This window comes from Malaya genurostris, chromosome 3 (assembly GCF_030247185.1).
Source record: "Malaya genurostris strain Urasoe2022 chromosome 3, Malgen_1.1, whole genome shotgun sequence".
Classification (NCBI taxonomy): Eukaryota; Metazoa; Arthropoda; class Insecta; order Diptera; family Culicidae; genus Malaya; species Malaya genurostris.
In genome coordinates this window covers 286,449,388-286,475,015 of record NC_080572.1, presented here as the reverse complement: position 1 = coordinate 286,475,015, position 25,628 = coordinate 286,449,388, and the positions used below count along the sequence as shown (strand labels likewise).

General features: G+C 39.0%; 3 protein-coding genes across 3 annotated transcripts; 1 reads left to right on the top strand and 2 right to left on the bottom strand.

Annotated features, from left to right (window-relative positions):
- Window positions 1–1,688: 1,688 nt before the first annotated feature.
- On the bottom strand, window positions 1,689–2,717 carry LOC131434506 (collagenase-like). The gene has a single exon (XM_058601255.1). It carries the CDS (start codon window positions 2,675–2,677, stop codon window positions 1,889–1,891), a length of 789 nt encoding a protein of 262 aa, XP_058457238.1. The 5' UTR covers window positions 2,678–2,717; the 3' UTR covers window positions 1,689–1,888.
- An 8,421-nt stretch (window positions 2,718–11,138) lies between these two features.
- On the bottom strand, window positions 11,139–12,099 carry LOC131434489 (brachyurin-like). Its single transcript, XM_058601239.1, has one exon. The coding sequence runs from the start codon at window positions 12,071–12,073 to the stop codon at window positions 11,180–11,182; it is 894 nt and encodes a 297-aa protein (XP_058457222.1). The 5' UTR covers window positions 12,074–12,099; the 3' UTR covers window positions 11,139–11,179.
- A 12,424-nt stretch (window positions 12,100–24,523) lies between these two features.
- LOC131434498 (collagenase-like) lies at window positions 24,524–25,465 on the top strand. Its single transcript, XM_058601248.1, has 2 exons — window positions 24,524–24,761; window positions 24,824–25,465. The coding sequence occupies exons 1-2, from the start codon at window positions 24,541–24,543 to the stop codon at window positions 25,425–25,427; spliced, it is 825 nt and encodes a 274-aa protein (XP_058457231.1). The 5' UTR covers window positions 24,524–24,540; the 3' UTR covers window positions 25,428–25,465.
- Window positions 25,466–25,628: the final 163 nt, after the last annotated feature.

Here is a 25,628-nt window from a genome sequence, read left to right as displayed (position 1 = left end):
AACGAAACATAAACATCTTTTTGAATTTTTTTCTTCTAAACTGTTTTCTTATTCTCACTGAAAACTTTGAGCACTCGGAAAACAAAAACCGAATACAAGTAGTACACCGGACGGCGCAGCTCGGAAGGTTTGAAGATACAAAAAAATTTCATCACAATTAGAGTGAAACATTCGAAATTCACTTCACTGTTCCGCGTAAAAACATTATTACGCACAATCGCTTCAAGTGAGCACAAATTCTGAATAAATACGATTTCCACTAACAGTTTACGACATTTATACATATCGGTTTAGAAATTTAAATAAAGATATATCAAACACATGCGAAAAACATCAAAACAATTTTCAAGCAGTTTCAATAAGACTGTCCTTTTTAGCTTTTTAATGGATTGTTTTGCTTTGACACTTCTCATGAGTTTTTGGCTAATAAACTTGTTAATAATACCCATATCAATTTTGTTTTCTTTGTACTGTCCTTCAGTAATGATGGTGATAGATAAATAGAAACAAGTTTTTTGATTTTAATAACAAAATTAGTTGTCAATAAGAATTTCGTGTTGGATTGAAATATTGCTGGTTTGTGTCCAGGATATTCGCCAACTAAACCCAATCTCTAAAAATAAGAGTTTTTTTCCAGCAAAGTAAATTCTCAGTTTTAACTAATTTCATAGTTATTTTGGAAATTTTGTCGTTAAAATCAACTAATTCAAAAACAGTAATACGAATTAGGCGCAGAGCTAATTTCGGTCGTTCCGTGTGGGACCGCTTGGAATCTAAGTTTGTGAAAATCGGTCGCGCCATCTCGGTCGCGCCATATCACCCTGTAATTCCGGAACAGTTAGTCGGATAGGGATAAAATTCAATAGCGATCTATGAGACCATAAGACCTTTCATTTGAGACTGAGTTTGTGTAAATCTGTTCAATCTTCTCTGAGAAAATCGAGTGACAAACATACAAACACAGACATTTGCTAAGTTTATCGAGCTGAGTCGAATAATATATGACATTCGGCCCTCCGGGCCTCGGTTCAACAGTCGGTTTTCACAGTGATTTTATAGCCTTTCTATATAATAAAGGCAAGAATTACTTATCTTTCATTTATTTGATGCGGGTGCGACCAGTTAATGTTGTTTTAAATAAAGAGATGGCTTTTTGGTCAATTGATTTCTCGTCAAAACCATTATTTTTCGTTAAAAACGAACGTTTCGAAAGTTATATCTTCATCTTCAGGGCAAAACGACTACAAATATTTTACGTCAAGTATGGTGTAACATTTATAATAGTTGGTTGAAAAACGGCTACTCTACAACAAGCACTTCCCACGCACATCGACTTCGATTGAGCACTTATCTTTCATGAATACCAAGTTCTAAAAACAGCCGAAATAAAATCGATTTACGTTCACTCCACTTTACGCTGGTAGATTTCTTGAGGTACTAACGCTGCCGTTAATTATAACCTCGAATACATTTACTATTTTGGTTCTGCTGATACAAGTCTGTCTCCTACTAGTGTTTTTGATTAATAGCATGCGAAGTAAGTCACTGCTCGCTTTAAATTATGTGAATAGCGGACTGGAAAAAAACAGGTTCAGGTTTTTAAGAAAGAGTGGATGAAAGTGTACAAAAAAGAAGGTGCAAGTGTTGTACAGGATTTGATGGATGGTGTTAAATCCAAGATGCGGTAATTTAACCTTGGAGAGGAGGTTGAATAAACCAACTTTACAAAAACTGCTAGTATGTGTTTATTTATTCCCTTAGAATTTCTAATTTGAATTTTTGATGATCGTTTTATTTTGTTCGAGTACAATCTTTATTATAGAATATATCTCCTTCGTTCCTAGTAATGAATATGTAGTAAAACCACGCTTGTTTATTTCTGAATGCACTAGAAATCTTCGGCAATCACGACATCAGAATTATCTCCAATCCATGTCAGGTACGATGACATTCTAGAATACACAGCCGGGCGGTTACTTTGGCATCCGAGAACGGAATTTAGTGAGAATACTCCGATTTGGGTGGTGATTCCGTCGACGTCCACAATCGTTAGGGGGCTGCCATAGTCTCCCTTGCACGGGGAGTTGCTGTCCGAGTTGGCGCAAATGTGGTTGTCCGTGATTTGCTGTGTGGGTAGCGACAACCGGCACGAGGCTACCGAGACGACGGCCGATCTGACAAACAGTAAATCCTCCGACTGGGGCTCACCCTGGCCAGTCGCTCCCCAGCCGGCAACGGTTGCCTGTTGTCCCACGAATGTTGCTTCCGCTTGCCGTAAATTTGGCAAACGAATCGGTCTCACATTGGTAACACTTTGTGGCAATTGAATTAATCCGACATCGAACATTTCACCGGCGATTTCGTAACCCGGATGAACAATCAAATTGGTCGCCTTCAGCCGGATTTGACCCTCGTCGGTTTGATCGAAAATCCGAGTACTTCCTATGACCACGGTAACCGATTCCAGTTCTACGATGCACTGCGCAGCCGTGAGTACATAATTGGCCGAGATGAGCGAGCCACCGCAGATACCAATTGATGTGATTAATCCAACCAAATACGGAAACTGGCCGGGTGCTGCCACTTCGCCATTGAAAATGCGCTGGTTTTTCTCCACCGGACCAGCCAACACTGAGATGACGAACAGCGATGATACAACGGCTGTCATGTACCTCATGATCGGATCAGTCCAACGTTCTACAGCGAAAAATGGCGAACTTACTTCAGTTGCCGTATTTATCCCGATTTGCAAGGCAATATGTGAGGTCAACTCACCGATAAGATAAAAGTTGTGAGAATTTGCACCAAAAAAAAAATGTATTTATCAGATCGATTGATTACGGACGGGCATGCAATAACAGACAGACTGATTTAATGCTTATCGACAGTTTGAACAAACCTTCCGATAGTATTTTTAACAATTGTAATAATATTCAGAAATATCACAATTAATTTATTAATTGTTAATTTAGTAACGAGTAGAAGCAGGCGTTGCATTTCACGTCATTCTCTCCTGGTTTTATGTTTTAATCTCAAATCCATTTATGCCTGGTCAGCATTGCAATCTTGCTCCCCGTTTTTCGTTGTTGTTGATATGAGATTAGGAGTTCTAAACGTCATTGTTGGTAGTAGATTGAGATATTCTGGAATCAGTTGTTATTGGTTCGATAAAGGAAGTCTTCGATGAAAATGGCACACCAAAAAATATCTGTTCCTTTTGAAAAGTATGAGTCTTTTCACTTGAAAAATTGAGGAGAATCTTATTCATACCCTTTTGTTTACATCTATCAAGCTTCATTGTTAGGTTTCATGTTTGTGAGGAGCGAAACCTACCCCCCCCCCCCCCCCCCCCGCTGGAATGAAAAGCGAAACATTACTGCGCAAACCCGTGCCTTTTACAACCTGTGAAATTTACGTGATTTGATGTTCTGTAGGAAGTTCGAAAGAAAAAAAAACATGAAAAAATGTAACCAAAACATGATGAAATTGAAAAAAAAATTAACAATTATTTTATGCCAAATGTAGTTTTTTCGGGAAAATTATTTAAACTAGATTAAGTTTCAGATTAGTACTATACTGCTACAAAAATCCAACGAGATGACGTCATAATCACACGGGAAGACCGAAATCAGCATTTTGGCGAAAAAATTAGCTGATTTTCTGATTTTAGTTAATTATTTTTTGAGACAACTAAAAAAATCTTACTTTTGCTAATTTAGATTTTTTAATTCTAATTCCCTTAATAATAATAAAATATTTGTTCAAAAGGCTATTTTTTTCAGTTCAATTCACCAATTAAACGTGCTGTCATTTCTTAGCTAAGGCACACTTCATATCCATTCAACTAATTTTTTAGTTGAATTAGAGAAATAAAACATTGTTTTCAACCAACATAAATGGTTGAATTGGTTTTTGCCATTTGCAGCTATATGGCGCTCTGTCACCGAAAAAAACGTTAACACCGTAATGACTACTAGCCACTAGATGGCACACTACTATCGAAAAAAAATTCAGTTGCGGTTATCTGTTCCATATTGCCAGGTATAAATACGATGTTGTATTGGAGAAAAAGACATAAGCGAAACATAAACTTCTTTTTGAAAATTTTTCTTCTAAATCGCTGTTTTCTTCATTCGACTTCGCGAAATCGACTCTCTCACTGAAAACTTTGAGCATTTGGAAAAAAAACCGAATACAAGTAGTACAGCGGACCCGGAAGGTTGGAAGACACAAAAAACCTCATTTGATATATACAATTAGCATGTAACATTCGAAACTCACTTCCTTGTTCCGCGTAAAAACATTATTACGCACAATCGCTTCAAATGCGCACAAATTCTGAATACAGTTTACGTCATATTTACATATCGGTTTAGAAATTTATATATGGATATATCGTAACACATGCGGAAAACATCTAAAAAATTCGCAAGCAGTTTCAACAAGACTATCCCTTTTAGCTTTTAAATGGATTGTTTTGCTTTGACACTTCTCATGAGTTTTTGGCTAATAAACTTGTTAATAAAACCAATGTCATTTTTGTTTTCTTTGTGCTGTCCTTCAGTAATGATGGTGATAGATAAATAGAATCAAATTTTCTGATTGTAATAACGAAATTAGTTGTCAATGAGAATTTCGTGTTGGATTGAAATATTGCTGGTTTGTGTCCAGAATATTCACCAACTAAACACATTCTCTAAAAATAAAAGTTTTTTTCAGCAAAGTAAATTCTCAATTTTAACTAATTTTATAGTTATTTTGAAAATTTTGTTGTTAAAATCATCTAATTCAAAATAGTCGTTCCATGTATACGTGGCAACTCTGCTTCGCACGGCATATTTGTATACTAGTATAAAGATGTGTTCAACATCATCACTTCCACTTTCGCATTGCCGTTCGTAATTGAATGTGTTAGTGCAAAATTTTAACTTCTCGTGTTTTGCCGAAACAAGGCAAACAGTTCCTCAGAAAATGGTAGCAAAGCGACAAAATTCAACTGGTTCTTTATGATAATCTTTAGCACTTAAAAGTGCTTTGAATCGTCTGAAAAGTGCTTTGAATGGGCCTTGGTTGACTTTTTGGCTGCCTTTCTACCGGTTTTCGGTGTCATCGTGCTGACGGTGTCTCCTACGTTCCAGACGCTATTTCTCACATAACACTTCATTTTATACCTGCTACTGGCAGCGATGTACGGACAGCCCCTTTGCCAAAATTCCTTCTTCTGTTCGCAGAACGGGAAACAGTGAGACGACAGGTCCTCGATGTTGCTCTCGTGTGTGTGTGTCTTGTTTCGGAAATACAAATGCTCAACAAATGGTAGGAAAAATGAACCACTCAACTTTTATATGGTTGCTCTTGTTCAGCAGCAGACATCTCGCGTTCTGATTGTCTGGTGATGTCAAGCGTCAAATCAAACAGGTTTTTCAATAGTGTACTATTGAAAAACTTCAATGTTGTTGCAATACACGTTCAAGTTGAAAAATTTCGATTCTATTGGTAGCTAGATTATATAAATCCTTCCACAGATCACTGAGCTATGAGCTTTCAAAATACGAGAAAGGCAAACGCGCCTTATGAATTATCCGCTTTGATACTCGTTTATACCAAACATTTCATAAAAGTTTAATTTTGAACTATTTGAGATTATGTTACACAACTAAAAATTTTATCATAAAATTTTGATCGTATTTCCGATGGCATGTAACAAGAATTATGTTGATTCGTTAGATACAACAAGAGATATTCACGATCAAAAACTTATCACTCTCTCAGAGGGTAAATTTTGAAAAGGCACCCCATGGTAAAGTAAGTCGTGTTCACGACAAAAACGAAAGGCGATATACAGCAATGGGTATATTTCGGAAATCCCATGATATAAAAATGGATTGGATTCTTGACTCTGGAGCGAGCTCACACCAGAGTGCACCAGAAGAATGCAGCTAGAGAATTCGAATGGAGTTGAATTCAGTAATACAGAGGTTCCTTCGTGTGTGTCTGCGTGTGTGACATGTCTACAGCGGAAGCAGCATCGTCAGCCTTTTAACAAACAAGGCTCAAGAGCAAGTGAAATACTCGAGTTAATTCACTCTACCTTGTGTGGACCAATGGAGGAAGAGTCCTTAGGAGGAAACAAATACACTCAAACCTCCGTTTACGTAAACTTTTTTTACGTTACCTCTTTTTACGCTAGGACAGGACCAGACAACTGGCTTCTTTTTCTAGAAAAATATTTCTCTTCTTATTCCGGTTGCTCCCTGCTGTAAATAATAAATGCCTCGCGATCACTGTTGCCAGTAGAGATAATTATTCATTCTGAAAACTTTCTCCCCTTATAACATGCGAATATTTATCATTTGAAAACACTTAGACAAATGTTATATCGGTCAAAAATATAGCTCTGGATTCATTTTGATCAGATGTTTGTTTTGAAGAAAACGTTTAGTTGAAACAGCTCACAAATAAAATTTTTCTAAAACACTCAATTTTGAGTAATTATTTTTGCAGCTTTATTAACTAAAGTATTCAACATATTCTATTTGAGAAAAATAATAACATAAAGAAGTATCCAAAGATTCGGTGCTATTCTCAACCAACATAATCAATATTCTCGTCCATATCACACTTCGTGAGTTCAGGCTTTCTCTTTGTATCATCCAATGATTGTTAAATGTAATCGTAAGCTTTCCACATTGACAGGACTTAAAAACGAATTGAACTTAAATCCTATTGAAATTAATAATTTTGAAAAGATGATCCGAAAAATAAAATATCCAATATCAAGCTACATTGTTACCGACGATACTGACAACACTTTTTCTACCACCCTGCAGTAATATTGATTTCAACAACTTGTACTTGCTTATGTCAATTTCAACCAATCACGAGCTGGTCCGAAACTGGTCCTAGAAATGGATTAACAATTGTCAGGTCCTGTCCTAGTCAGAGCTGCTAAATGCCACTATCAAAGAGCAACTTTGCACTGGACTGCTGCCAACCAGGCTCTACCAATCATCATATATTGAGTGCCTGAGAGCCGATCTGTCATAACTTAAATTCTCTTGATATTATACTCACCAGGACGCTCATTGATTGCCGATGCGATTGATATTATCTTCATTTCTCCTGTCACTGCTTGATTACGATGTGACTAAATATTAATCAAGCAGCATAAACATTGAATTAAAATCATGTACACCAATAAACTCCGAAATCCGATGACTTTTTCCAAAGAACAATTAACTTTATCAATTTATGTTTATGTTAGTACTATCATTTTTGCTTCAACAGGGAATAGGAGAATGAGAGAGAGAACAAAATGCGTCACCTGTCTTTGACTGAGTATATTTCTTCTTGGTCATTGAACTATCGAGTATCTCATTTGACAGACACTTTGACCGTACCGATTACAGTTGACGATGATTTTAGTCAGTCTGTCAAGGTCATTTGACATGACTGACAATTTGCAGCTCTGGTCCTAGTTTTTACGTAACTCTTTTTACGACAAAAATCCCAAATAAAGTATCTTTTTTTACGTTGAAAAATCCAAATAACGTAAACTTTTTTTACGAACCTACTTCGTAAAAAGAGGTTTTTGCATACAATGAAAATCGTTTCCGGCTCTTTTATATTCCATGGAAATTACTATAATATGGGTATTTTCGGAACGGGATTGATGAGTAGATGTCGGAAAACGATGTTTGAGGTGGTTGTTTTCAAGGAATATACATTACCCGGAAGTCGCCATCTTGGAATTCAGAGCCACCTCAAACATCGTTTTCTGACATCTACTCATCAAACCCGTTGCGAAAATATCCATATTGTAAGGGTTTTCAAAGAATAGGAGAGAGTGGGGTTAGTTGAACCACGGGGATACATGAACCATTAGGGATATTTCTTCACTGACTAAAAACTTTTCTGCTATCATAAGGTGTACCGGTAACCCTATCGGTAACCTAACCTCACACATATTTGTGCACGCTTCTGACGTTTGTTGTTACAGTTATTAATTATAGAAGTTATTCTCTGCATGAAACTGCACGAATCGCGACCTCACTTTATTCTGGAAAATGTTCATTGTGTTCCACCTGTGGTACATAACTGCATATTTTTTTTTGCATTATTTTATATTTTTTAAAAAAAGAGGCAAAAGAGACATGTAAAAAGCTGCTATTTATGCCAAAAATCGAATTTACATTTATTGATTACATTGACTATCGAAAAGAAAGGTTTGTTTTGATTAATCGTAGGTAAAACATGTTCTACCCCAAATAGTTTAAAAGATATATCAATTAACAAAAAGGCGGGTGGGTAATATCAGAGACATAACTGGATGTCGGGAATGAGATAACAACTGACATGTTCCTCAACACTTCCGAATATCAATTAGTTTATCAGTTGTATGAGTTATGCAAGCACTCCCCTTTTTCGCAAAAACAAAGAAGGCTTCACTTGAACTCGATTACTGTGAATTTCACACAGCAAAAAGTGCACAAATCTAACTAAACTGTTCTAGATTTGCACTAAACTGAGGATATTTCCTTTCTATTTGCGAACAACAAATCCTAATAATTCTTTAGAAAACTTTTAGAGTCATGAGAACGGCTGATTTTGTGTAATGCTCTCCACCGTTGCTTTTTCACCAATGCAAATGACTGGCAGCTTTGACGCAATCGCTCTTGTCGGAAGCGAAACTAGCTTTGCAAACGACACAAAAAAAATCTGCTCGCAGTGGCGATAGAATCCAAACTGATCCAATTTTGTTGAGAGGCTTGTTTTTACCTGATTTCGTTTGTAGGTTTTTCACTAATGGGCGGTTCTAACGGCTATAAAAATAGCCGCATACAGAATTTTAATGTCGATTATTTAATTTCGGATTGGCATAATTTATTGAAAGAAACTATCAATATGCTGTAGGGATTCGTTTCTAGCGTTCAGAAGGGCCAAATTGAGGAACTCACTACGATATTCACCACTTTTCGGAACATTTTTCTCGAACGATTTGTTGTACAGCAGCAGATATTTTGTTCTCTTCCTCAGAACGCGTTCTGATTGGCTGGTGTTGACATGGTTTTTAAATAGTGTACTATTGAAACACTTCAATGCTTTTTCTTTACACGCTTTAGTTGAAAAATTTCGATTCTATTGGTAGTTAGATTATATAAATCCTTTCAAAGATCACTGAGCTATGAGCTTTAAAAATACGAGAAAGGCAAACGCGCCTTATGAATTATCCTCTTTGATACTCGTTTATTCCAAACACTTCAGAAACGCTTAATTTTGAATTATTTGAGATTATGTCACACAGCTGAATATTTTATCATAAAATTGTGATCATATTTCCGAAGGCATGTAGCGAAAATTATGTTGATTCGTTAGATACAACAAAAGATATTCACGATCAAAAACCTATCACTCTCTCAGAGGGTAAATTTTAAAAAGGCACCCCATAGTAAAGTAAGTCGTATTCACGACAAAAGAAGTGGTTCAAGTAGCCCCACTCTCCCCTATCAATGAACCGGAAGTCGCCATCTTGTAAATTGATGCTGCTTAGAACATCCTTTTCCTGTAAATACTCATAATTTTCGTTCCATAACTATCCAATATATTATACATATCTACTAATACATATACCTAAGGAAAACTTTTTTTACGTTGAATATTCCATATAACGTAAACTATTTTTACGTCATAATTCGATTTACTTAGTCCCCGTAATTTTCGACTTACATCAACAATGAATGTAAGAAAGTACACTCAAACCTCCATTTACGTAAATGGAGGTTTGGGTGTACTTTCTTACATTCATTGTTAATGTAAGTCGAAAATTATTTGTTTATTTCTTGAGTTTCAAGAAGGAAGTATTGGAATGCTTTGAAGACTTCAAGGCATTTGCAGAAAACCAAACTGGTATGCAGATTAAGTAACTTCGAACAATAAACGGAACGGAATACGTCAATCAATGAGATACAGAAAACCGGAATTCATCATGAAACAACAGTCGCTTATAATCCTGAACAAAATGGACTTGCAGAACGCATGAACCGAACAATCGTCGAGAAAGTGCGATGTCCGATGTTTGATGCAAGACTAGATAAGCAGTTTTGGGCGGAAGCAACGGCAACAGCAGCGTTTCCTATCAATCGATCCCCAACGAAAGGCTTGACTACGACACCAGAAGAACTAACAGCTAACAGATTTGCCCCCAGGACGTAAAGCACTGAACTGTAAATGGGTCTACAAAATAGAAGAGAAATCGGATGGAATGATGGAGCGATACAAAGCCAGACTTATGATAAAAGGTTTTTCACCAGTAAAAGGTATCGACTATAACGAAACTTATTCGCCCGTGGTGAGGTTGCAGCTCAAATGGGTCTATAGACACACACATATATACACATTCATCAGATGGACGTAGTGACAGCTTTCCTACAAGGTAAACTGTCTGACGAGGAAATTTATATGGAACCACCAGAAGGGTTTGTAGCTCCTAATGCTCCACAGAAAATGCATCGTTTACGGAAAGCGCTATACGGTTTGAATCAGTCCAGTCGAGTTTGGAATATAAAGCTAGATTCGGAAGCGAAGAAAATTGGACTGAAGCGATCTAATTACGATCCTTGCGTCTACTTGAAATCTGATGGCAAGCGTATCATTGTTGTGGCGGTGTATGTCGACGATCTTTTAAACAATTGTGTCAAGGGTGTCAATTAACAGTGTAACCGTTTTTGTTTATATCTTACCCTAATTCTAACGAACGTGTACCTTTTTTTCTCTCTGCTTAAATACAAAATCGCAACATAGCCGACTGGTGGTTTTTATTTGCTCTGCTAATATTTCCAATACACTTCACCTTGTAATTGCCGAACCGAAAGTCGGATCCGGATAAAAATTCAACAAATTCAATTTATGAAACCGTAGGACCATCTGTTTTAGCCTAATTTTGTGATAGTCGGTTTGGGCATCTCTGAGAAAATGACAGTGATTTCCATTATTTTTCGGTACTTCCGAAATCGACTGGGAGTTTATATATCGGAAATAAAATGTTTTGGCCATTAGCTAATAAAACATGCACAATATAAGAACTATATGGCTGGCCGAAAGGACTTAAAAGTCGGTTTTCTCAGTGTATCATTGTTTATTGTTACATGAAATCCGATTACAAACTATCAATCATCAGCGTCTAATCCCGTATGTCAGCATCAGTTTCCTCGGCGATCCATTCCAGGTAGTGAGACATGCGGACAAAACCGGGCGGGAAGTCGGAAATACATCCACTAACGTGAAGGAATGAAACCATTCCAACGACCAAGGATCCTCCGTCTTCCGCAACGGTCAGTGGGCCACCGGAATCACCATGGCATATGGTGCGGCCGCCTTCCTGACTCATGCAGATATTTTGTTCCGTAACCCAAGTCGTTCCCCAGATGGCTTGACAGTCGGCATTGGACATGATTGGATTGCTAGTGAACCAGAGCTGGTTGGAAACCGGTGATCCGGCGGTGTTCGATGTACGTCCAAAACCAGAAACGGTACCGGTCAATCCGGCGAATGTCCGGGTATCCGATAGGGCCGGAAGAACAGCAGGTTGAACAAACTCGGTGAACACAACGGGAGAGGCGAGTGAGATAATCGCGATGTCATTGCGCAGCAACGAGGCCACGTAGTTCGGATGGGGGGTTATCGTACCGAATTCACTGTTCTGCTGACTAGGCTCTTGCTGCTGTCGGTTCTGAGCTCCGACCATGATCGTTCCGAAGCTGGCCGGGCTATCGCTGATAACACAGTGGGCAGCAGTTAACACAAAGTTGGTCGAAACCAGGATACCTCCGCAAAAAATGTTGTTTCCATTCGGCCAGAAGGCGGTTACTACCGCTTGGTACGGGAACTGTCCGAGTTCGGCTAAATCGCCTCCTAATATTCTGCGGTCCGGAATAGCTTTCGTGTTACGAAATTTCTGCAGACTCGGATCAAGCCGGTCCCAGAAAGAGTCCAAATCCTCCGGTCTTCTCAAGTTGGAGAAGTCAATGGCACTTGTCAGCACCACGACGCCAAGTAGCAGAACTAGAGTCTTCATCACAAATGTTGTACTCACTGGTTGGTAGTTTCGGTACCAATTGGTGATGGAATCGATTTAACGTAGCTTTTATAGTTTACGAATTATAACATCTGTAAACAAAATATAAAATACTGCGCAACCGATAACTCCTCATAATTGGGTTTGGCGCTATTTTAGAGTTCCGATTACCGTAATAAATGACGTTTATATTGGGCAGTGCAACTGGAATTTCCTTAAACTGATATGCAGATAAATCGGTTTATAATTAACGAAACGTTCAGTGCAACCAGGTCCCGTTATGTAACTGTTGATTGTTTTGAAAATATGTTATCATATACTTTATTTTAAATTCACTATTTTAGTTTTTGGATGGAATCGGCTTCCGAACTTCTGCGATATTTTTGCAAATCGAATATCATGTTGTGAAATTAACGATTTTTCCTAACAAATTGTTAGCTTCAGTGCTAAATGTTAGAAGATATTGTGATACTAAAACTATGCTGACATCGGAATAATTTATTTATTTTTTTTTAACAAGGTGAAATGCATTCACGCACGGAGTGTGGGACTCTCCACAGAACTACCCAACTGTTGATTGGAACTACCCACTAAAACACCTTGGATCTCCAACCCTACCTCCCCGGCACCACCGCTAGGTATTACTTCGGGGTGGAAGGCTATTGGTGCTCACAGCACCCTCCCCAGATTTATGCAGAATGGGGATCAGCATCCTGCTCTCGAGGGATCGACCAGTTGGATGACGAGGTCGGTCCAGTGATGCCGGTTGGAGGGTAACTTCCGGTTCACTGGCGCCTCGACGACCCAGAACTGATGCTACGTCGCGGAACTACTCGACTAGTGTCCGCCAAAAGATCTAGTCTACACCGACGGAGGGTTCCCCGACGAGGAAAGCCCTCCCGAACCGACGCTTACGATACGCGTCTACAACCCGACCAAAAGGATGCCTAAGCCGATCCAATGATTCCGGTTGGAGCGTGACTTCCGGTTTACTGACGCTCAGACGATCCTAGCGGTACCACGCGACGATCTACTCATCTAGTCCCCGACAAAGGATCTAGACTACTCCGAAGAAGAGTTCCCCGGCGAAGGAGATTCTCCCGACACTGAGTCCTCTCTTACACCACACGGGACACCCGATGGAGTGCCGAGGTCAGTCCTGCGATTCCGGTTGGAGCATGACTTCCGGTTCGCTGGCGTCTCGACGACCCGAATCGGTGTTGTGGCGACTACTCGACTAGCCCCCGCCGAAGGATCTACACCGACGGAGAGTTCCCCGACGAAGGAGGCTCTCCTGAAACCGACGCTTTCGATACCCGTCAACGCCCGACCGAGAGGATGCCTGGGTCGATCCAGTGATTCTGGTTGGAGGATAGCTTCCGGTTCACTGGCACCCCGACGATCCTAACAGTTTTACGTACTACTCGTCTAGTCCCCGACGATGGATCTAGACTACTCCGACGAAGAGCTCACCGGCGAAGGAGGTTCTCCCGGACCGACGTTTATTCGTTGACCTCTCTTGAGCCTACTACGGTTGCACGCGGCTAGCGGTCGCGGCTGCCTGTTGTTGTTCCGCACTCCATTTCCGCTGCGATATACCCGCAATTTGGGATGCCGCGGTCGACACTGCGTTCCAGTTCTCTACGCAGTGGCACATTCTCTGGATCAGGTTCTCCGGTGTGGTGTCAATGCCGCATGCCTCCAGTAGCTCACTCCTTTGAGCCGCGAAACGCGAACATGCGAACAAGACGTGTTCTGCCGTCTCGATCTCGTCTGGGCAGCCAGGAAATACAGGGGATGTCGCGTGGCCAAACCTGTGGAGGTACCATCTGAAGCACCCGTGGCCTGTGAGGAATTGCGTCAGACCGAAGTTCACTTCTCCGTGAGGTCTATCTAACCAACTCAAGACCCTAGGTATGAGCCGATGTGTCTACCTACCCTTGGTTGAGCTGTCCCACTCTTGTTGCCATCTGCGTAGAGAAGCGGTTTTGGAGGCCCTACGGGCGTTCCTGTCTCCTGTATGCACTGATCACGCGAAGACACATCAGTCTATGCGTACTCTTCAGCATCTGTGCGTTGCGTTCCACATTAAGTGCCGACGCCCATACCGGGCTGCCGTACCTGAGGATCGAAACTGCCACTCCTGCCAGTAACCTACGGTTACTGGAGCGCACAGGCGAGCTGTTGGCCATCAATCTAGAGAGCGCCGCGATCGCTTTTGATGCGCGCTTGCAGGCGTATTCAACGTGCTTGCTGAAGCTGAGTTTGTCGTCAAGCATCACACCCATTTGCTTCAGTGATCTCTTGGAGGGGATCACGCAGTCTCCGGCATGTACCAACGCCTCCTGTTCCGATTTGCGGTTGTTTACCATCATTACCTCTATTTTATGGTGCGCGAGTTGCAGTTTCCTGCTACGCAGCCAGTCCTCCACCAAGCAGATTGCGTGTGATGCACTCAGTTCGACCTCTTCGATGGACTGTCAGTGTGACGTCGTCCGAGAACCCGACTATCTTGACACCCGGAGGGAGCCTCAACCTCAGTACTCCATCGTACATTATATTCCACAGGATCGGGCCCAAGACAGAGCCCTGTGGTACTCCAGCCGTGATTGGAGCGGTACGTGTGCCTTCGTCGGTCTCGTAGAGCAATACTCGGTTCTGGAAGTAGCTTTCCAGAATCTTGTACAGCCCTTCCGGTACTCCCAGTCGAAGTAGGGAATCAGTAATGTCTGCCCAACAAGCACTATTGAACGCGTTCGTAACGTCTAGCGTTACTACAGCGCAATAGCGGATTCCTCGTCGTTTGCGCTGGATAGCTACCTCTGCCGTGGTTACCACCGATGTTATGGCGTCCGCCGTCGACCTGCCTCTGCGAAACCCGTACTGCTGGCTGGACAGTCCTCCTGCCTCCTCTATGAAGGGGGATAGCCTGTTGAGGATGATTTTCTCAAGGAGCTTTCCCACAGTGTCTATCAGACAGATTGGTCTATACGCCGATGGGTCCCCTGGACATCGGAATAAGTGTTGGACTATTTGTACTGGTGACACTAAAGGAGTAACAAGATAAGTTGTCTTTCATTATACACTTGATTTAGCATTGGTTTGAAACCTGAAGTAAACCATCTAGGATAAATGCCGGACCGTTTCTAAGAAAATGTCAGAGACATCACATGCGTCTTCCGTTGAGAGGTAGTTGAGTTGTTTTTCACACAACCATATTAGGCATTGGTTAAAGTACACCCATATCTCACTTTGGAACTGCTTCAGTCGGTCCAAGAAGTGTGGTATCCAGAAATACTTGCCTTATTTTTGAATTCTTCATTGGTTAAAAGTTTGCACAAGCCCTTGTGCCCGTGATTGGGTAAATTCCTCTGGCTCTGAGTTTCGTTTTATGAGCTAGAAAATATGCGTATAGATTCATTGATTTCACGCTCTGTTGAGAGCTTAAATTGCAATTGCACTCTGAAAAAAGTGTAGTGAAGAATTAGTTTATATTAGTTTTTCGAAAACAAAATTTCTTATACCTCAACCAGTCACGTACCCAGAGGGGGGGCCCGAGGGGCCCAGGCCCCTCCCGAAATCAAAAACAGATATTTAATTATTCAGAAAATCTCAGACATGTTACAGAAATAACAAGACAGTAAATGTAAAGAAATGTAATACTATAACAGTTCCAGTGAAAAAGTTTAAAGTGTCTGTTAAAAACACCCGTAAAAGGCACACCGAGAATTAGGTACGTCAGCAATCTTCAGTAACATTATTTTTCATCTTTGGGCCCCTCCCGAAACGAAATCCTGGGTACGGGCCTGAGCACAACGGACGACGAAACAAACGCTCGAAGACTTTGAACAGCGTTCCGGGTCTGGCTTTTTCTATTGCAATACGAAGTAACACCGTTACCGAGCATTTCCAGCCAAAGAAGCATTGCCGAGTATTTCCAGGCTTTATTCAACTGATCATTCTGTTTGGGTTAGCCGTCAGAATTGTAAATCTCAAACGCTACTCGTACGAGCAGATGTTCTGTTATAAACAGAAATTCTAAACTTTGTCTTAAGAACAAATTTTTTATTTATTAACAAATATTCAGACCAACCAGGCTCTATATAGTACTAATTTGGTCAAGTTGTTGTTCCCCCAACGAAAATGAACCAAGAATAGATCCACTGGGTTCCTGCTTCCATGTCGTAAAAGACGACAGTTGCTGGAGTTTCTTTTTCCTTTCAGTTATCAGATATATTCAATGTTTCACTTCTGATTACTCGATTTTACTGAATTATCTCTATTTTTTTGTTTTCTTCTTCCATGTTATTGATTGTCTTCCAGGATTATAAATTATATGATAAAAATCAACTATTGCGCAAATCCGTTGATATTACAAAGTTAATAACAGAGATAACATATATCGGTATATTAAATACATAGTCAAAATACACTTGATATTAATATTTCAAATAATAAATTAATATTTTTCTCGGTAGCCGGCTGCCAAGATCAACCAATATAACCAATTAATAGTTTTAATAAATTATTAAAATAATAAAGAATCCAGACTCTCGTAAAATCTGTTGACCTTTACTTGGTGATTTTAAATGATTTTATAAAAACTGTTTAGGATATGTCAATGCAATGAATCAGCTATTTAGTCTAAATCCTATTCACTCGTTTATTTTGTATCACGTAATTTCATTTAAAAAAATTGGAAAGTTTTTATTCTTTACGCGATAGTATTGCAAATTTTTCTTCAGTTTCCTCAATTAAGAGCTTTGAATCAAGACTTCCAGGGACTTCAAGATAGGATATTGTTGAAACGTTCACTCGCGAAGTCAGTGAGTTTAGTGGTGCATCCGAGCATCTTGAAACCGGAACATACTGAGTCGCGCCCGAATACTACCAATACTGAGTTTTTTACTAACAAATATCCTTCTCCCGTGACGCTTGTGGAGTGCGCAGTACTATATACGGTCTCTAGTAACAACAAGTGTTGGACTAACATCCCTCCCATTCCTTACACGATCTACGTTCGGGTCTGGCCGGCGCCGGTACTGATCAAAGAATTCTGGGATTACCAGAAGATGTACATTGAAGGATGATTTACCAGTCCCAGGTCGGATCATCTAAAAACTCTCTGTACAATTTCAACTAATCCCGATCAGTAACGGAGTCGCTCAAGCTCAAGGAATCGGCTTCCGAACTTCTGCAAACGTGGATCCCTCCTTGGAAATATTTTTCGAAAACTTCTCATTTATCCCAATCTGACAAGAAATATCTAAAATCAACGTTTTTTCTAATCATTCCCATATTGTTTCATTCTAAAATTCTACGCATCGTCGTTAAATTCCTATCTTGAAAGCTTAGCATGTGTCCTCAACTGTCCAAGGTACCCGACTTTACCGGATTCGGATCCAAAAACGTGATTAATCCACCTAGCAGTGAGATGATACCTTGTTTTATCAATCCGCATGTGTTTTTTGCATGGATCTTCTTAGGTGTTTTAGTTCTCATGACATTATTTTAATTATCGTCGTTTTAAACGACAAATTGAGATTTCAATCACTCATTACCCTGTAATGTCGAAACTGTAAATCGTATAGAATTTCAATCTTAACGTGTGACAATCGATTAAACATTCCATGAGATGTCGAAGTAAGTTCCACTTTAGAGTTATTCGTCATTATTTATAGTACTTCCAGAACCGGTATTCAGGATCTTAGCTTGATTTTGGCCATAAATTAATACGCCAAACAATTTACATCTTCTATATCGGTATGAATTTTAAAAACTCATCAACTGTAATTCCAGAATCGAATAAAATTCACCAATTTGGAACTTTAAGTCCTTTAATTTGAATTTTTGTTATTGTAGTTCGATTTGGCCTTTTTGAGAAAATGATTGAGCTTTGAGAAACGATTCTATACTGGAATCGGAATTCTAAAATCGGTGAAGCCGAAATCGGTTAAATTCGCCTGAGGTGTGTTTAGACATTTTCGAGAAATTGTAGTGCGAATTAAAATTTGGGGGTACATTCCGAATCCAAAAACGAATACCGCCTAAACTGAAATAAATTTATTTGGTAATCGACTATCCAAATTTGCAAACCCGATAAACCTGAACAATTTATGTCAAATGGACAATTTTATACTAATCACCCTGTATCTCCTAAACCAGAAGTCGGATCTGACTAAAAAGTAAGATGTTTTATAGGATATTTAGACCTCTCATTTGAATCTTAGATAATTCTTAGATTACATTTGAATCTTAGATCGGTTCAGCCATCTACGAGAAAAATGAATTGCATTATTTTAATTTCGTTTCACATATCATCCTGTAGTTCCGCAATCAGAAGTCGGATACAAACGTAATTCAGAAACCTTGTTTGAGAGTATACTACTTTTCATAAGAATCTGAGTTTGTAGAAAACGATTTAGCCACCTCCGAGAAAATTGAATGAAATTATTTGTCACACACGCATTTGCTGATTTCGACGAACTGATTGCATTTTTAGAGAATGAGTTTAGTTGGCGAAAAACCTGTACTTCTCATTGACAACTAATATTGTTATTAAAATCAGAAAATGTGTTTCTATTTATCTATCACCATCATTACTGAAGGACAGCACAAAGAAAACAAAAATGAAATTGGTTTTATTTACAAGTTCATTAGCCAAAAACTCATGAGAAGTGTCAAAGCAAAACAATCCATTAAAGAGCTCATAAGGACAGTCTTGTTGAAACTATTGGCAAATTGTTTTGCTGTTATTCGCATTTGTTACGGTATATCCATATATAAATTTCTAAACCGATATGTAAAAATGACGTAAGCTCTGTGAACTATTATCAAAACGCCCTCTGAATGTCAGAGCCTAAACACTGATTGAATCGCAATAATATTATTAGTATTAATAATTTTTGAATCTAGTAATAACAAAAAAATTAACATGTTAGATGAAAATTTTACATGAGTTATTTTGTTGCAATTGATGTGTCCCTTCATTTAACGAGTCTCAGTGAAATTTTCCGAAAAACAGTAACAGCCTACAAAGTTCGTTTATTTACGGATTATTTGTAAATTTTATCGAAACGTCGGTAATGAATGACGAACAAGTCAGTATAATTTTGACAGGAGCATGTTCAGAGAAACGTTACCGATAGTTCAGCAAATGAAAGTTTTACTGAACTGATTACTGAATAGTCAGCTGTTTAAAAGTCAGTGAAATTTTACCGACACCCGTAAATATGATTTGGTGTGCAGTAATGTTTATGAAAATAAGAAAAAACATTTAACCATTAGGTAGATTAAAGGCAGGTTTTGTAGTCCTATGGATTTTCTTCTCAATTGATTTCCAGCTAAGACAAGACCTGACAACTGGGGGGGGGGTCTGCTTTTGTTCCAAAATGGACCAGTTTCTGATTGGCTGATTTTGATGTTGCTACCCGCACGTTGTGAAAAGAAAAAACTTTTGCAGGGTACGCGAGCAATGATGCCAAGTATAAAGAAAATCAGAAAACAAGTTTATTAAAATGTAGAATTTTAGCTCACCAATGAAAATGAAAATTTTCGGAGAATGTTTCACTTTTTTTCAATCTCATTGGTAATAAGTGTTTATAGTGGCAGCACTGTGTAATTAAAATAGACATCAAGCCGTTTTTCTTTTTAGTGAATAAGAGTGTAACCAAAAAAGATTTGTTAAATTAGTGTAAACTCGAAAGTGTGTTCAGTATAACGAGAAAAATGAACTGTCGTGTTCCACACTGTGGTCGCACTAAGCATTTCTATCCAAACCTGACTTTTTTCGGTTTCCAATAGATCCGGTAATACGCCAACAATGGATTCGATTTTGTGTTCAAAATGAGATATTTCGTGTTTTGTCATCAAAACTAAATTCATTGTTTTTAAGCATTAATATATTATAAAGAAATGCAGTCACCAAAACATTTTTCATGTTCATTTCAAATCAAAAACCTAAAGTCTAAAAATTTAAATGTAATATTTTTTTCCTATCATAGTTCATAAAAAATCTGTAAATATGGCTACACTGTAGCCGATACGTTGATATTTATTCCACAGGGCGAAAATGACGAGAGGGATGATTCGGAAGGACGAATAAGAAGCCAGTTGTCAGGTCTTCACTCTTACCAGCCGCAACCTAATTTTGGGTCAAAACCTATCCAAAATCAACTAAAGTGCATCTCCCCAATTTTGGGTAACGAGTAATGACCTCAAAATTTAGGCAACTGTAAGTTTAGTACAAATGTTATGCCATAACAAAGCACGCTACCCATTTTTACCCATCAACTCAAAGTTTGAGTAAATAACGACCTAATTTTTGGTAGCTCATAGAAGAACTCGACAATGAGTGATTTCTCCTCAAAAAATAGGTAGAAATGATTTTCAGTGTTGTCTTAGGATGTATACGGATATTGCGGGCTACGATTTTACACTGACGTAAAAACATTTATGAATTTCATAAATAAACACTGCGGAAAAAGCGCTTAGAGTTTCATTAGTTTAAAACTTATGAAACAAGCAAAAATCAGTTATATTTCGTGTTGAAGATTTTCGTGAACAGTTTTATGGTTATCTTAACTGTTCTCTAGGCATTGCACAATTTTTCGTGTCATATATTCCTTCAATAATTGGCCCGCCAAAATTCACTGGGCATCTTTAGCACACTCACACTAGTATTAACCACACTAACACATTCACGCGTGAATTGGTCAATAAGAAGCCAGTTGTAAGGTCTTGTCTTAGATTTCCAGCAATAACTTCGCTGTGTTGTAACATCGAGTTGCCAAATTGCGGATAACATGAGCTGATGTGCTCACATGTTGAGAGTTTCATCGTAAGTGTACGAAACACTTGATTCATCCGAGTCGCTCATTTATCAATACAATAAAACAATTGTGCGACCGAGACAGAAGGTGCGGGTTGTTTATTGTTTTCTCAACTGTCGCCATCCACCACCGAATGTATCTGTCATTCTTTATCGGTCGCTTTTAGACAAGTAGCGCCATCTTTTGTTCAACAGTTACAGGTTATCAACAAAATTATGTATACACAAATAAGTTTACAAGAGTTGGGCAATAAACAGACTGGCGATTACTTCTTAGGGAGCCAAACGAACCGTCAAATTCCCATAGGTTCGTTTGGCTCCCTACGAAGTTATTCGCCGGTCTGCTACTATGAGAGTCTGTATCATTTTCCATTGAGCTAATTTTTGACGCAAATTTCGATACAATCATCTCCAGACTGATTCGGGTAATTCACAAAAGTGTGCTTTAACGGTCACCTCGCTTATTCGGTAACATTTCTGGAACCAAACCAAATACATTCAGTATAAACTTGACGAAATAAGTTCCATTTTCTAGGTTTCAACCAGGATGATAGATAAAAGGGTGGGAGCATAAAGAATTTTTAGCTGTGTTAGTGAACGGCGAGAAAAGAGCCAAAACGATATGACGTCATATAATTTTAAGGATTGAAGTAAGTTTTCGAAGAGGAATTGAAAAATACCAATGGCTCATTTTTTAAATTTGAAACAGTTCGTTTTGCATCATATAAAGCATTCATTTTCAATTGTTTAGTCATTAGGTTCGAAAATGTTTCTATTTTTCTATATTTTTACGAACCACTGCTCTTCGTTTATCCGTTTGCTTTCGATTCATTTTTGATTTAAGAAACTTTTGTTCTTTGATATTACGTTTCAAATTTCTCACACGAATGTTAATCTTAGTTTTAGTAAACTGCTTGATGACCTGCACTGAAATGAAAATCTTATTTATAATCATTAGATTTGTCACATGAATCATATGCAGAACATAATTTATAGAAGTTATATGGAAACTAATAATCTTTATTTAAAGTGTACGTTAAAGGACTATTCACACATTTCAGTTCCGTGACGGTTCAGTGAAAGTGCCGTCAGTGTTCTTTTTTTGTCGGAACCCTTCAGTTCTGTTTCCGTGCTGTTTTCGTTCCGGCACAGCAAATGCAGTGACATACATATATCGGTGACGACGAATTTGAGTTTACCGGACGGACGCTACACTGACGGCGAGCTGCCGTGAAACGGCACGGTGCTGGATAGGTGTGAATGCGCGCATAGAAAACGAATGAAATAATATCAGTATCCGTGCACGGTGTCATGTCGGTACTGAACCGGACCGGATATGCGTGAATAGTCCTTAAATCTAAATAGACGTAACCTTAATGAAAGTTATAAGAATATCCCTTATAATGTATATAGGAATCCGATGAAACCTAACTCGTTACATAATTTATATTTATTGGATATGTCCTATAAATCGTACGCAGATGGTATTTCACAAAAGACATGTGACAACTTATGATGCTCAATAAATTTTATATCTTCACACATCTCTAAGTGAGCGTCGTACGATCAACATATCGTCTTAAAAAACGTGTTGCTTCGCGATAACTCCATTTATTTATACGTTTAAAAATGAAATTTCTTCGTAAAGGTATGTAATTTTACAATATTTTTTCATATTTTGTTTGGAAAACATTTTTTCATTTTTTTAATATGTGTTGAATTGAAAAGGCCTAAAAAAATTACATCGAGTTCCACTTAGATTTTTTCTAATATTTTTAATTGTCAAAAAGTAAACAAAATAAAAATCACAATTTGCAAGCATGAGCTTGTTAATGCGTGTTTACGCGCACTTTGTAGTAGATACTTAGGTAATAGAGGTAGATTCTACGTAGATAAATCCAAAAATAATGTTTTTAAAATAAAGTAAATTTATCTCAAAAAATAATTTTGTTACATTATTTATATCTTCAGCAAAAATACTTCAAATGTTTTTTTCTTCAAAATGAGATAGAAAAAAATTTTTTTTACACGGATTTCAGAAGCTACGCAGTTTTTTACGAGGATTTCCGAAGTTACGCGGATTTCTGTAGTAGCACAGTTTTTCATACGCAATTTAAAGTTACGCGGATCTCCAATATTACGTGATTTTTGTTTATGTAATCGGTAATCTAAATTCTTCGGTTTTTTAAACATGGATTTCTGCAACACAGTTTTTTTCGGCATATTTTTAAAGTTAGGCAGATTTTCGCAGTTTCGCGATTTTCTGAAGTTACGAGTTTTTTTTTTCATGCGGATTTCAGAAGTTACACAGATTTTTTACGCACATTTATTATTTTTTAAGGCACTTTCCAGAGGTTACGTGTTTTTTACGCGGATTTCAGAAGCTACGCGAGTTTCCGAAACTACGCATTTATTTTATACGCGTTTTTTAGGCGGATTTCTGAAGTTACGTAGTTGTTTTTGACCTGTTTTACGTACTGTATACCCCGCGTAATGAAAGATTTCAGTTTATAATAACTGTAACACTGTGTTGTGACTGGACACGGTCGCAGCATGCCTCGATACCATGGATTAAAGGGGGTACCTGCAAAATTAGGAAGAAACCTGTATAATTCCATTGAATCAGTTGTAACAAAAGGCATCCATCAGATATAACAGAATTTTACGAGCGATTTGAAAATTACATGGCTGAAAAATCAATAAAACTTTAATGTTTGGTAACGACTGGGACTTGAACCGAGAATCATTAGATCACGAAGAGGGTCCGTGTATGCATTGAGCCATAGAAGCACATGCTTTCACTGTTATTTAAACGTTGAAATTCCGTTGTGTTTGATTTTCAGATATTTTTACTGTGTCGGCACAGGTCAATGATCTCGCCAGTCTCGGCTTCCAGGACTACGCAGCTGACTACGGTTTTCAAACCAGAGGTGTTTGGTGGGCCCCATACCAACAGTCCGTCGGTAACCCGTGCTCCTGGCTCCTAGAGATTGTGAGGAAGGAAGTTTTGGTTTTGGGGAAGTCCCAGGATCTTCTACAAGCTTGATGTTGGCGGATCAGCTGCGGTCACTGAAACATCAATTCAGACATTAGATATTCAACGGGATTCTTGTCCTGTACTAATTTTGGTTTGGTTTGACAATATTTTTTTACCAGTCCAGAGTGAGTTGAAGAGTCGATTTTCCGGTCGAAGGCACGATGACCATTCCAAACGTCATTGTTGCGATGTAATGACCGACCGAAAGGTGAAAGAGTGAGAACACAGGGCTTGAAACATGTAGAATAATATTACTACTGTCCAGACACTGAACTGTACAGGCACTCAATCGGATTGGAAATGTTGGGATAGACCATGTAACGTATTCATTTCAAAAATTCAGAGATTTGGGTTTTATAAATTCTAATCACTCTTCTATGTTATCTACCTCCCATAGAAGAGTCCACCATCAAAACAATAACTATTTTTCTAAAATCTAATCTAAACAGTTTCCTTATTCCCTCCATCATGTACGTAATTTACGTGTGGCATTTGGTGGCGGGGGTGCGATTATGTCCTGATAAGTTACCTACTGGCTTTAAATATCGATGGGGTCCAACTTGATGTGATTAGTCTCTAGTCTCAAGTGCACGGGAAAAAATGAAATTCGTTATCGTTCTTCTGGTCCTGGTGGCCACCGTTTCGGCAATCAGTCCCGCTGGTCTCAATAGTCGTATCACACAAAGTGATGTTGCCACGTTGGGACAGTTTCCGTATGCAGCCGGTTTGATTACCAGGATAAATCTGTTGTTATCCGGTCAATGTTCCGGATCGCTGTTATCGTCACGATATATTCTGACTTCGGCTAGCTGTATCAATGGGTATCGATGTTACTTTCTGTTGGTAATCAAGTGTTGAATTGACCCATTTAATCCCATTGTAGAATACAGAGTGCCGTTGCTGTTTTGGGAGGACTTTTCATCAACGACTCGACGGAACCGGGTCAGTATCGTATGACAGTAACTGAATTTATCGTCCACTCCGGTTATGAAGAGGACTCGGAAAACTTCGATGTAGCTCTGGTGGTCCTGCCATCGCCTGTAACCATCAGTGAGCGCATTGCCCCGGTGCGACTTCCCAACCGTCGGCAGGTCGAGGCTTCCTTCGAACGGCAGCAGGGTACCTTCATGGGCTGGGGACGATTCGGAAACGGAACATCCAACTCGGAGGAGCTTCGATTCGGTCGATCGCAGGTCATCACCAATCTGGCTTGTAGGATCAGCCTCGTAACCAGCACGATCCTGGATGAACATATTTGCACTGCTGGCACGGACGACGATGCCGGAAATGGTTCGCCTTGCCAGGGAGACAGTGGAGCACCGTTGACCATCGTGGATGCCGATGGAATTACCACCCAGATCGGTGTATTCTCGTTCCATTCTACGCTGGGCTGCAACAGTGGCCGTGCTGCCGTTTTCACTAGAATGTCCGCCTACCTCAACTGGATCGAGGAGAACTCGGATGTTGTGATTCGAGACGATTTCTGAGATGCGTTCGTTGGAAATAAAATTTCTTATTAACTGAATATGATTTCGGAAAGTATAGTTATATTTAGCTCGAGTCTTTTTTAAACGTTATCATGAACTGTCCAAAGAGCAATAACATTCGATAACACATTACAGATTAACTATGCATAAGCTTATCAGTTGAATATTATTTGAAAAAACGTTTAGAATGTTGATAATTTT

Excerpts from the sequence above, each read along its gene's own strand:
- LOC131434506 (XM_058601255.1), bottom strand. The coding sequence starts at position 2,677 with ATGAGGTACATGACAGCCGTTGTATCATCGCTGTTCGTCATCTCAGTG.
- LOC131434489 (XM_058601239.1), bottom strand. The coding sequence starts at position 12,073 with ATGAAGACTCTAGTTCTGCTACTTGGCGTCGTGGTGCTGACAAGTGCC.
- LOC131434498 (XM_058601248.1), top strand. The coding sequence starts at position 24,541 with ATGAAATTCGTTATCGTTCTTCTGGTCCTGGTGGCCACCGTTTCGGCA. Across the intron at positions 24,762-24,823 it reads TCGGCTAGCTGTATCAATGG|AATACAGAGTGCCGTTGCTG; the intron begins GTATCGATGTTA and ends ATCCCATTGTAG.